The sequence below is a fragment of the Lathyrus oleraceus genome, chromosome 4 (genome assembly GCF_024323335.1).
Source record: "Lathyrus oleraceus cultivar Zhongwan6 chromosome 4, CAAS_Psat_ZW6_1.0, whole genome shotgun sequence".
Classification (NCBI taxonomy): Eukaryota; Viridiplantae; Streptophyta; class Magnoliopsida; order Fabales; family Fabaceae; genus Lathyrus; species Lathyrus oleraceus.
The window spans coordinates 413108419-413120290 of NC_066582.1; the positions used below are offsets into that span (position 1 = coordinate 413108419).

At 30.7% G+C, this 11872-nt stretch overlaps 1 protein-coding gene across 1 annotated transcript; it reads left to right on the forward strand.

Moving 5' to 3' along the window:
• The first annotated feature begins 6215 nt into the window (after positions 1–6215).
• LOC127135606 (protein DETOXIFICATION 43) lies at positions 6216–11305 on the forward strand. Its single transcript, XM_051062268.1, has 11 exons — positions 6216–6570; positions 6699–6820; positions 8627–9111; positions 9212–9347; positions 9460–9556; positions 9652–9752; positions 9847–10010; positions 10264–10452; positions 10541–10636; positions 10729–10850; positions 10952–11305. The coding sequence occupies exons 1-11, from the start codon at positions 6494–6496 to the stop codon at positions 10995–10997; spliced, it is 1635 nt and encodes a 544-aa protein (XP_050918225.1). The 5' UTR covers positions 6216–6493; the 3' UTR covers positions 10998–11305.
• Positions 11306–11872: the final 567 nt, after the last annotated feature.

The following is an 11872-nucleotide window of genomic DNA, read 5'->3' on the forward strand; positions in this document are numbered from 1 at the left end:
TGAAAAAAGGAACTTGCATCCGGAAATACATTTCTGGATTTTTGTTGAATGTCATCCAGAATTGTACTCCCGAATTAGATCAAAGTTGAATTTGGTCAATTTTTAAATATTTTTTTATTATGATTGATCTTAGATATGGTGCACCCTGATGTTTTCCCTAAATCTATTATGTATACAATGATAAATTGATTGATGTCAAAGTAGATGTTAGCAAACAATTTACAAATAAACATGGGTTTATTGTTCGTGATCATATGCTCCAATGGATCCACACAAAGGTTGTCAAATTGGGATTCAACATTGTAATTGAAATGTCAGATAATGGTTCAAATAGAAAACATATATTTGTGACATTGAGATGCGAAAGAAGTGGCAAGTACACAAATCCCCTATGGAAGTTGAAACAGGATGACATCGGTTCAAGAAACTGTGAGTGTCCTTTTAAGTTGCGTACATACCTTATGGAGCATAATAAAAGGATATTTAATGTGATTTATGGTATACGTAATTATGACATGTGTCACAAGTTAGTCGCATCCCATTGCATGTTACCTTAAAGGTGAAGAGAGGCAAATCGTTTATGACATGACATTGAATACGGTTCAACCCAATAATATACTTCAACTTTGAAACGAAAAAGACTTTAACATATCTCAAATATCAAGCAGATACATAATGTACGTACCCGAAAAAACAAGGCGATAAGAGGGGATAAAACTCAAATGCAATAGTTGTTAAAGCTTTTGGATGATATATATTATGTAACTAGATACAAAATGCGTCAGGATGGAAAAATCGTTAGAGATATATTTTGGAGTCATCTTGATTCCATAAAGTTGTTCAACATGTTTTCCACTGTACTCATATTGATTCAACATATAAGACCAACAAGCAAATGCTTCCACTATTAGAAATTAATGGTGTTACTTTTATGGAAAAGACTTTTTCGTTGTGTTTGCATTTTTTGAAAGTGAAAAAGAGAAAAATGTTACTTGGTGATGTAAAGTAATATTAGATTTATGTTAACGATTATTTATATAATTTTACATTTTTAATGTATGTTATAACAATGATTGCTGTTAATTTATATTGGTTTTCTGCATTTGTTTTTGCTTTTGTTTATGGTTTGTCAAACAAAATAATTTTCAGAATTATAGTTCCAAATTTTTCTGAGGTTTTGATGCATCTGAAAATGTATTTTCGTATTTGAGTGGCATTTTGAGTTTTTCAAGAGCACGGGAGCATCCCTAAGAGTGGGAAAAGTAATACCATATGGATATTTGACAACTTTTTTTTAACCCTTTTAAAATTTGGCTTGTGTGGATTTGACTATTTAGATAATAGGTTGTGTTGATTTAACCGCGGCTTTGTAGGTTCATTTGTAGCTATTCTGAAAATTATTTTTAAGATTAACTATATTTTTTATTCTTTATAATTTTGTCCATAATAAATTTTATTGGTAAAAAGTATAGCTATCAATACCAAGTTCATAAGTACTACAAATGATTTGTTTGAAGTATATACTAAAATTATTTTTAAGTATTCTTTAGAACTTTTGTGGTTAATAGATATATCTTATAAATTATTTTTTTAACAAAGATAACTTATTTTGTTAATATCTGTGGACTAATGTGAATCAGACTCGAACTAACATATCAGAATCGATTAGTAATTGTGGTTGGGAAAACCTAAATCGATTAATATGTATATTTATGCGAAGAAGGTTAAACGGGGCAAACTAGTCCATGGACCTAGTTCTACGAGTTAGCCTATTTTAAAATTTATTTCATTTGAAATTTAATTAAGTAATTTAATTTATATAAGTAGATTAACGAATTAAAAGATAAATTATATTAAAATCTTGTTTGGATTAATTTATCTTAGGTTAACTAATTACATAAACTTTGTAAAAATGTTTATTTTGAAGAATTTAAAAAAAATAATGGTTTAAATAGTCTTCTTGTTTTCAAACCATGGACCTTGTATTTACAACAAAGATGTTTCTCCGCTAAGCCACTTGTGTTTCTTATTTCATATTTTCAACGCATATGTATATATTACATAATGGGAAGGAGTACTAAATCCAAAAATGAATTGATTTTGCAATATGAACTTCTTCTTCTTCCTCTCCTCTAATCCATATTATTTTTCTTCCTCTGCATCTGCATCCATGGCTACGTATTCAGTTGATAACTTTACTTCATTCCAAATCCTCAATACATAACTTTACTTAGTTTCATTTAATTTAGTTGTTTATAATGATGGGATATGGATTTGCAACCTTTATCATCTAATAGAATTGGTGGTAGATTTTTATTGTACAGTGATAGTCTTTGATCTTGATAGAAGTGTAAGAAATCATTTTTATGAAAAGAGAAAATAAGGAATAAACAGTGAATAATTTTGGATTTGAAAATTTTAGGGTTTGTATGATGGTTAGGGATGAAGATATGAACACAAACCCATAATTTTGGATTAAAATAATATTAGTCGAAAACACCATACCCTAACACAGATTTGTGTTATAGAGGGATGCGATAATGAGTTGGTCCTTTACCCATATCTTTCATGGAATTGGATTTAGATTCTGAGGTAAGGAATAAAGCATGTTGTGTTGCAAATGATGAAATTGTGAATGCAACGCTCTCCCTGACAGCTCTGCTTTTGTAGCATAAACGATTGTTTTAGATAAAGATGAAAGAATTTATGTGGCATTTGTAATGGTGTTTTGTCAAGTACAACACTTTTCGCCTTAGATGCTTTTGAAACTCAATATGTTATGGTGTTTCATGTTTGGGTTAATTGTTCCAATTGATCCATTTTTCTTTCCTCTTATTAAAAAGCTTGAGGACTTGGTTTTTGGGACTAATCTTGGTCCCATAATTAATGTTAATAAATGGGCATTTGTAATCATTCTTGCTATTTTGGTTTGTGTTTGTAAATTTTTTTAGAAATGTAATAGTTTTATATTAGACATCACAAATTCCTTTCTAAGGGTACTACTCTTGTCGACATGCTCTTGATCGACATGATTTGGTAATAGCCCAAAGGCCTAATTGCTTATCTTTTTTGCTTGTATTCCATGAAACTATTTGATTATCCTACTTGTTGCTGCTTGGTAAGTATGAATGGTATGAGTCGTGCAGAGAATTGGGTCCTCTCTTTTAGGGTGTTCTCTTTGACTAATGCAACAACATCGATTTGTTAATGTTATTGGTTCAAACCAAGTGTGTTTTAACATATTTCTTTGAGTATATGCCCTATGCAGAGTATTATGTTCTTGGAACAATTATTAGTTCCAGATTAAATAAATTTCTCGTGGATATAGAAGATCCTACATATGCATCCCTACCGGTGTATGTGATATACCAAAGCTAGATAACAATATGTATAATTTGGGTAATATTAGCCACATATTGTGAAAGTTATGTTAAATATGTTAGAAGACTCTAAGGTCTTACCTTTAATATGGTGACCATGTTTTGTTCCTATGTAAAATACTAAAATCCTTTTTTTAATATGGTAGATATCATTTGTTCGTGGGTAAAATACCATAATTTGTAATGTCTTCTCTCCTTGAGGGTCGGTCAAAGAAGGTGAGAAAAAATGGTCATGAATACAGTGAGACCACTCTATTTGCAAATACAACAGTAAATAGAAACTTCTGACCGAGTTATGCTAATTAAAACCTCTGACCGAATCAGAAGTACAAGTAAATAAGAACCTCTGGAAAATCGACCAAGTAAATAGAAACCTATGAGCGAGTTATGTTAATTAAAACCTATGACCGAATCAAAAGTCCAAGTAAATAAGAACCTCTGGCGAATAGGTCAAGTAAATAGAAACCACTGACTGGATTATGTTAATTAAAACCTCTGACTGAATCAAAAGTCCAAGTAAATAAGAACCTCTAGCAAATCGGTCAAGTAAATAGAAACCTTTGACCGGGTTATGTTAATTAAAACATATTACTGAATCAAAAGTCCAAGTAAATAACAACCTCTGTAAAATCGGTCAAGTAAATAGAAACCTCTGACTGGGTTATGTTAATTAAAACCTATGACTGAATCAAAAGTCAAAAATCTCTGGAATGGAAATTAAAACAAAATGGCCAGCCCCAGATATCTTAGCTTATCCATCGGGATTTGGTCCATCAGGAATAAAAAATATATAAGTCTTTCGGGATTCGGTCACTACTGATATTCGAAAACCCATATGGGTTATGGAGATTCTAATAACAAAGACAAGTAGTGGCATATTTAAAACGACTTCAACAGGTCGAGATCCCACAAGGACTACGACATCAGCGACTCGAGATCTCATCCGGGCTCTTTGATCTCTCTATATCAAGAATCCACCAGGGTTCTTTGGCTTCTTCATTAAAATCGTAGCTTTTTTCGACTTTGTTAAAGTCATAAATCTTCCTAATATGTGCCAGGATAAATCTCTCAGGAATTGATTCATCATAAAAGACCACAAATTTACGGGGAGCTCACTCGATCAAAATGCGTAAAATTAAAGTGCTTGTAGATCAAGTTTGTGTGATCCGAGATGAACTCAAAATAGTTCACCCTTGCAGGCCTCGTGCTTTGGAGGTTTATGTACATCCGATAATTTTTAGCTTAGTCGGGATATCTATTTTTAGTGTTGGTTGAGATGGTCATGCAGGAGCCCGGATAGAACACATAGGTCGGTCCCTGATAGATGTTGGATGACCGGGTTAGTAGCTCACCTTAACGGTTAAGAGGTAGATTAAGGGTCGCATGGAGGTTACAAAATTGATCTTTGAACCGTTATAACTCATGATCAATAGTCATTAGTGAGAGGACAGATGTTACCTTGAGCATTCAAGCATAGGAAACATAGGGGCAAACCTCCCGAACACCAATTCACATTGCATTTGTGGTCTTACCTAATCCGTTCCAGAGAGATTATCCAAAAGTGTTTATCATATACAATATCAGTTTTCAATTTTAATTTATAACAATACGTTTAAAAGTGAAAAAAAAAAACTAATGTTAAATTAATAAAACATTAACAAATTTAATAACTTGATTTAAAGAAAAATATAATATAATAACAATAATTATATACAAGGTTACTTATATTTACATATATTTACGGCAATTTTATGAGTTTTGAAGAATTTTTTTATGCCTTGTCTAGTTTATTTATCTAAATGAGTTTATAAAAAAATTAAATTTTTTCTATTTATAAAGTAGATCGATCCAAAAATAGACTAAGTTGTAGGCTATTATTACTAATAAACATGAAATATTTTTCACCCTTAATCGCAATCAATATTGTTAAGGATTTTAAAATATTAAAATGTAAAAATAAACACATACAGATTCAAAATGATATTTTAAGAATATTTATATTTAATATAGTCACCTTAATTTCATTAATTAATGAGAAAATTTTAAGTTTTATCTTGGTTAAAGATAAAATTAAAAAAAAAGTTTTTATAGAGTGATATTCTTTACTTTACAAGACTCTTTTGTATGGATGAGTTACGCTCAAACACATTTCTTATCATGATATCATGAGTCAACTAATACGGGTATATATACACACCAAACTCAAAAAATATTGGACACAAAAGGGTGTATTAGAAAAACCAAATCTTATGTATCACTAATTTCGAATCACCTACCGTTTATATCCACGTTCTAAGCTCAATAGTGTTGAGTGTGAAAACTTGATAGTGTTGAGTGTGAAAAAATACATTGGAAAACATCCAAATAATCCGGAATGAATTTATATAAAGTGACATATCTTATCTTACAAAGCAATTTTGTAGAAATAAATTAGACCAAACTCTAATTCATTCTAAATATGTCATTAAAATTCAAAGATACAGGATTAAATGAATATAGGGACCAAAATCCGTGATCAAATCCAAAATTTCTATGCACTTAATAGGTAAGAGTCTGGTTATTCTTTAAAAGATTTAAAATAAAGAAATTAAGTGTTATAATAATCATTTTCTAAGACTATTCTTTAAAAGTTTCAAATAATAAATTATCTATTTCAAATTAAATATTTCAATTTGCAATATACTAAATATATTAATTTCCACAAAAACATTTTTTGATAAGAAGTGTCTTTAAAAATCCTTTAGTAACATTTTCTGCATTTAAAAAATAAAATAGTTCAATTTCCAATGTATTAAAAATAGGAAAATAATTGAAAAACGGTCCATAAAAAAGTGTTTTGCAAAATTTTTTTCCATTGAGAAAAAAAAACAAAAAATGAATTTTGGCTGTTGGAAACCTGCAATGGTATATTCCTATAAATAGATTACTTGGCGTATGACCTTTCATAGCCACATTGCTAACTTTCTTAGCCTATTTGCCAATTTTATTTTATTTTTGGTTTGAAAAAAAAATTTTTGATTAAGATTGGCCTTATTGTATTCCCCTCTCCTTATTCTCTATACTTTAAGAAACACATTCATCTCTTGATATAGTTTGGGATACATTTAAATACAATGAATGAGAATGGAAGTGCTGATGAACCCTACAAGAAGTGGAATTTTCCTTTCTTAGTTTTCTTCCATGATGCAAGGTATTATTACGGTAACTCGTAACTCGACTCTTTTGAGTCAGATGAGTTTAACCTGTTGGTCTGGAGTTCAATCTCTGATTCAGAGTTTATGAGTTAGTGCTAATACTTTTGAATCTTATATGTTGTAGACTTATTTTCAAGATGGATGCACTTTCAAGGGAAATATTGGGGATTGCATTACCCTCTGCATTGGCTGTTGCTGCTGATCCTATTGCTTCACTCATTGATACTGCATACATAGGCCATTTGGGTATTTTTTTTCTTAATTCTTTTTCACAATAATTTCATAGTTTTTTTGGTTTAGATTAGAATTTAAAAAGTTTAGGCAACAATATAAAATCTGTGGGCAAAAATAATAAAACTATGACAAAAACTTTAACCAACAGTTTATTTTTTGGAGTATGCTAGCTGTAGTTGCTTATTCAAATAGATAAGATTTTTTTTGGATTGAAAAAACTTTTGCTTAAAATGTGGAAAAAGATCACAGTTTTCATGTTTTGTTTTCTGACAATGGTGAATAATTAAGTACACCATGGCACCACAAGCATTGTTTGGGGTCATCAACATGTGATATTTTATGGTGCACAATACATGTGCACAAAGACAATGTTTCTTTGCATGTTTTTTTACACGTTCTTTCAGTGTTATTAATATTTTTTGGTTTAGAAAAAGTTTAGGACAAAATCTAAATGTTAAAAAGAATAGATGGTAATAAGATATGTCCGTTGACTTAGCTTTTTGTTAAAGGTCGTAGAAAAATAGAGTCGGGCAGACAAATTAGATTTGACTGACTTGAAAATTTGGTTTAATCTATTAAAATGAAGGACTAAACTCTGAAACCAATACCATTTTGTCGCATCTAAAATTTAAATGTGTCAAATGATTATTTATATCTATCCCATTTAGGCTTATATCTACCAAAGATGACAAAATACATAATCATTACTCGATCTATCAAAAATAAAAGATAAACGAATGAGTTTGTGCTTATTTTTTTACTCTAAAAAAATAGATATTATTGCGGATTTAAATCTTAAATATAACTTATTAAATATTCATAGTTTAAAAGTGATTTCACCAATATTGCCTAACAGTTTTAGTTTGTGACTCAATAATGATAACGATGTATGCTCATTTAGTGACTGAAGAAATGTTTGTATCCCAAAAATAAATAGCATGTAAACCATTTTGATATTTGATCTCTTTTTCTCGAGCTTAAGTGTTTAATAGTTTTTTTTTTTATTCTTTTTTGAATTTAAGTGTTTAATAGTCTTTTTTTTATTTTATTTTTTTGTTTGAAATTGTACCTAATCTTAAGTTAATATAGAGCTGGGTTTTTTCATGCCTCGCAAGCATAGGTCAAATTTCCAAAAACATTTTGCTCGAAATTTAATCTCAAAAATATGTTTGAAGTATTTTCGAATTTTCTTAATTCCAAAAAACTTGTTTTATTTTATTTTCGAAATTATATTATTTCAAAAAATATTTTTTTTTTTAAACCACTCTTTTATACAACTATAAGTTTTGGAAAATCTATCATTTATGTCAGATTTCTCAAAAATATGTTACAAAATCATAATTTTGGAGAACTTTTTTTTATACCAAATTTTGGGAAGAATCAATATAAAATATAGAAGTGTACTACATTTTTATATAAAATTTGATAGGCCTGTTTTTATCGATTATTATTTTTTTAGTCAAATAATTTAAAGAGCGAAATCATACCATTTAAAAATAAATAAGTGAGATGTCGTATATTTGTGCTGCAATTTAATAAATAAATTGGTTTAACAAAATACTTTTTAGCAATTATTAAAAAACACATTTAATCTTAGGGTGTCATCTTTTTTTTTTAATTGACATGTGATGTAATGATACACTATATTTTTTTTTCATAAATTCAATAGTTTATTTTATTTATTTAAAAAACACAAAATTAACACTATCTTAGTAATTCTAATTTCTATTGTAAGGTGACTAGATTTTTGAATCTAAAGTCCCAAGTATCATATAGAAAAAAAGCATAATACTCACTTTATTGATTTAAATTTTCTAGGAGCCGTGGAACTTGCTGCTGCAGGAGTTTCAATTGCTTTATTCAACCAAGCTTCAAAGATTACAATATTTCCTCTTGTTAGCATTACAACATCCTTTGTAGCTGAGGAAGACACCATCAAAAGAATGAATATCAAAGCATCTGAAAATCATCATAACACTAACCTAACTCAACATCATGTGCTTCATCAAGACATAGAGAAAGGAACATCCAACAAAGAGAACAATAATGTCAACACTCCAAAACAATCACAAAATGAAACTAATGGTACTGTGGCTAAAACTTGTGCACATGAAGATGAGAAAAAATATGATATTAAGAACAACAATGAGATAGTTGCGAAGAACAAGAACAAGAACAAGAACAAGAGACACATTGCTTCTGCCTCAACAGCGTTACTTTTTGGCTCAATTCTTGGCCTCATTCAAGCTTCCATTCTTGTATTTGCAGCTAAACCTCTTTTAAGTCTCATGGGTGTCAAACATGTAAGTCTCATGGGTGTCACCATTACTGTCGATGTGTCAGTGTCGTGTCTGATGTTTGTGTGTGCGCTTCATAGATCATTAACCTCTATTTAATGTGTAGGGTTCTCCGATGCTAAAACCAGCAGTGAAGTATTTAACATATAGATCAATCGGTGCTCCTGCGGTTCTTCTCTCTTTGGCAATGCAAGGAATTTTTCGAGGATTTAAGGACACAACGACTCCGTTATATGTCATAGGTATATATATATATATATATATATCATTATTTATCATCTGCAGTCGAATGTCTCTGCACTACTATTATCGTTTTTTCATTGACTTACTTTTGATGTATTTGATTTTATGTAGTTGCTGGATATTCATTGAATGTGCTATTGGCGCCATTACTTATTTTTAAACTGAAAATGGGAATAAAAGGAGCAGCCATTTCACATGTTCTCTCACAGTAAGTCTTAATTATTGAAATTGTTGTCTATATATAAAACCCTAATAATAAGAAGGAATATTAACATTGTTCTATGATTGTGGACCTTATTATAGGTACATGATGGCATTCACCCTCTTCTTCATATTAATGAGAAAGGTTTATCTCCTACCTCCAAGACTAAAGGATCTTCAGATTTTCAGGTTCCTTAGAAATGGTAAGCTGCTCCTGAAGAAATGCGGCAATTTATTACAAAAATGAGTGGAATTTTGTGAATGATTTTGACAGTAAATTTTGAATGTAAACCACAGGAGGTTTGTTGATGACAAAGGTGATAGCAGTGACATTCTGTGTGACATTAGCAGCATCCTTGGCTGCAAGGTTAGGTTCCATTCCCATGGCTGCCTTTCAACCTTGCCTACAAGTTTGGTTGGCATCATCCCTTTTTGCAGATGGTTTGGCTATAGCTGTACAGGTAAAAACTATGTAACACCGACGCTTCTGATTGAAGACGTGTCTGGTGTCAGACATGTATCAGTATCTAACACCAACACGACACTAATACATGTGATTACATTCAATTAATTCATTTCTTCAAATTCATATCAGTGTCAATGTGTCTGTATTAGTGTCGTGTCTGGTGTCTGGTTTCTGTATCTGTGTGAATGTGTCATAGGCAACAAATGCTCGTCTATAAGAAAAGTTACATTGTACCGTCTGGTTCATAGGCAATGCTAGCCGGTTCCTTTGCTGAAAAAGACTATATCAAGACAACTGCAGCAGCAACAAGGACTCTACAATTCGGTTTTCTGTTAGGAGTAGGACTCTCTCTTATTGTTGGTGTTGGACTATACTTTGGAGCTGGAATCTTTTCCAAAAACCTTCAAGTTATACACTTTATCCGAATAGGCGCACCGGTACGTCTCAAGGATTAGAGTATCCCTTATACTCCTTTTATACGCATTATATATTATATCTAATTAATTTCATAAAATTACTTACCAGATTGTAGCTGCTACTCAACCTATCAACACATTAGCATTTGTCTTTGATGGTGTAAACTATGGAGCTTCTGATTTTGCATATGCTTCATATTCCTTGGTAATTGATTCACTTTGCATGCCTTTCTTTTTTTCTTTGTAAATCAATAAGTGTCATGTTTATTAATTTTTGTGTGGTAACTATATATTCAGGTTACAGTGTCATTGATAAGTGTTGGTGTAGAGTTTCTTCTGTATAGAAGCAAGCATTTCATTGGGATATGGTTTGCGTTAGCCATCTATATGACTCTTCGCATGTTGGCCGGTGTATGGAGGTAAACTTTATTTTTCTTCGCGTCATTTAGGGTTTAGGGTTTAGGATTTATAAATGATATATTTTGAAGATGATTTATGTGCGTCGTAAATGTATATGCAGAATGGGAACAGGAACGGGACCTTGGAGCTATCTCAGAGGACGATAATTGTAGTGTTGTTACCCTATGTTAAGGAACATTTTGTTGTGCTTATAGAACAATGAATATGCCTTATGAAACCATTACTAATAGTATCCATATAGATTTTGTTCTATTTTTCTACCCTCACCATATTATCAATTCTAGTCATAGTGGTGTGATAGTTTTACCTCTTAATTACTTGTTTGTTGTATTCTAAGAAATTGTGTAGATTTTGGTTGTGTTTTGTTGTGTAGTTATCCTAATGTAATTGGAAGAGAATATGTCTTCTACTTATTTTCTATATAACTATTGATGCCTTAGTTAATGCTTTAGAAGTATTCCTTTCTCAATATAACACATTCTATAGGAACTATCACATTCTACATGTGCATATCTTCATTATGCCTTTTATGCTAGTATATGGTAGTTAACAAAAGTAATAATAATGAAAAACTGAAATTCTATTTGATGGGAAATATGAGGAACACTAGAAGTGTTAATGGATCATGGATCTTGATTCATACTAGGATTTCAATTATGTTCCTCCACCAACCTTATTCATATTAGGATTTCACTTTCGCTCTTCCACCAATCTAATTATGATTCTGATACTATTTGTTAAGAATTTTAGAGAGCATTTAGAGTATCAGTGAGCTAAATGTTCAGATCCAAGAAACTTTAACACTATATATCTATCCAAAATCTTAAGATAATGGATATCTTAACCACTCGTACTTGAATTCAACACTATTCTAATTAAGAATTGTAAACTCGCAACCAACAAACTATGAACAAAATACGAATATCAAACATGATACAAGCGTTGGACACGATATGAATATCAGATACGATACACATTTGATACCAATATACGTCACTAATTGAAAAATATAGGATATGTA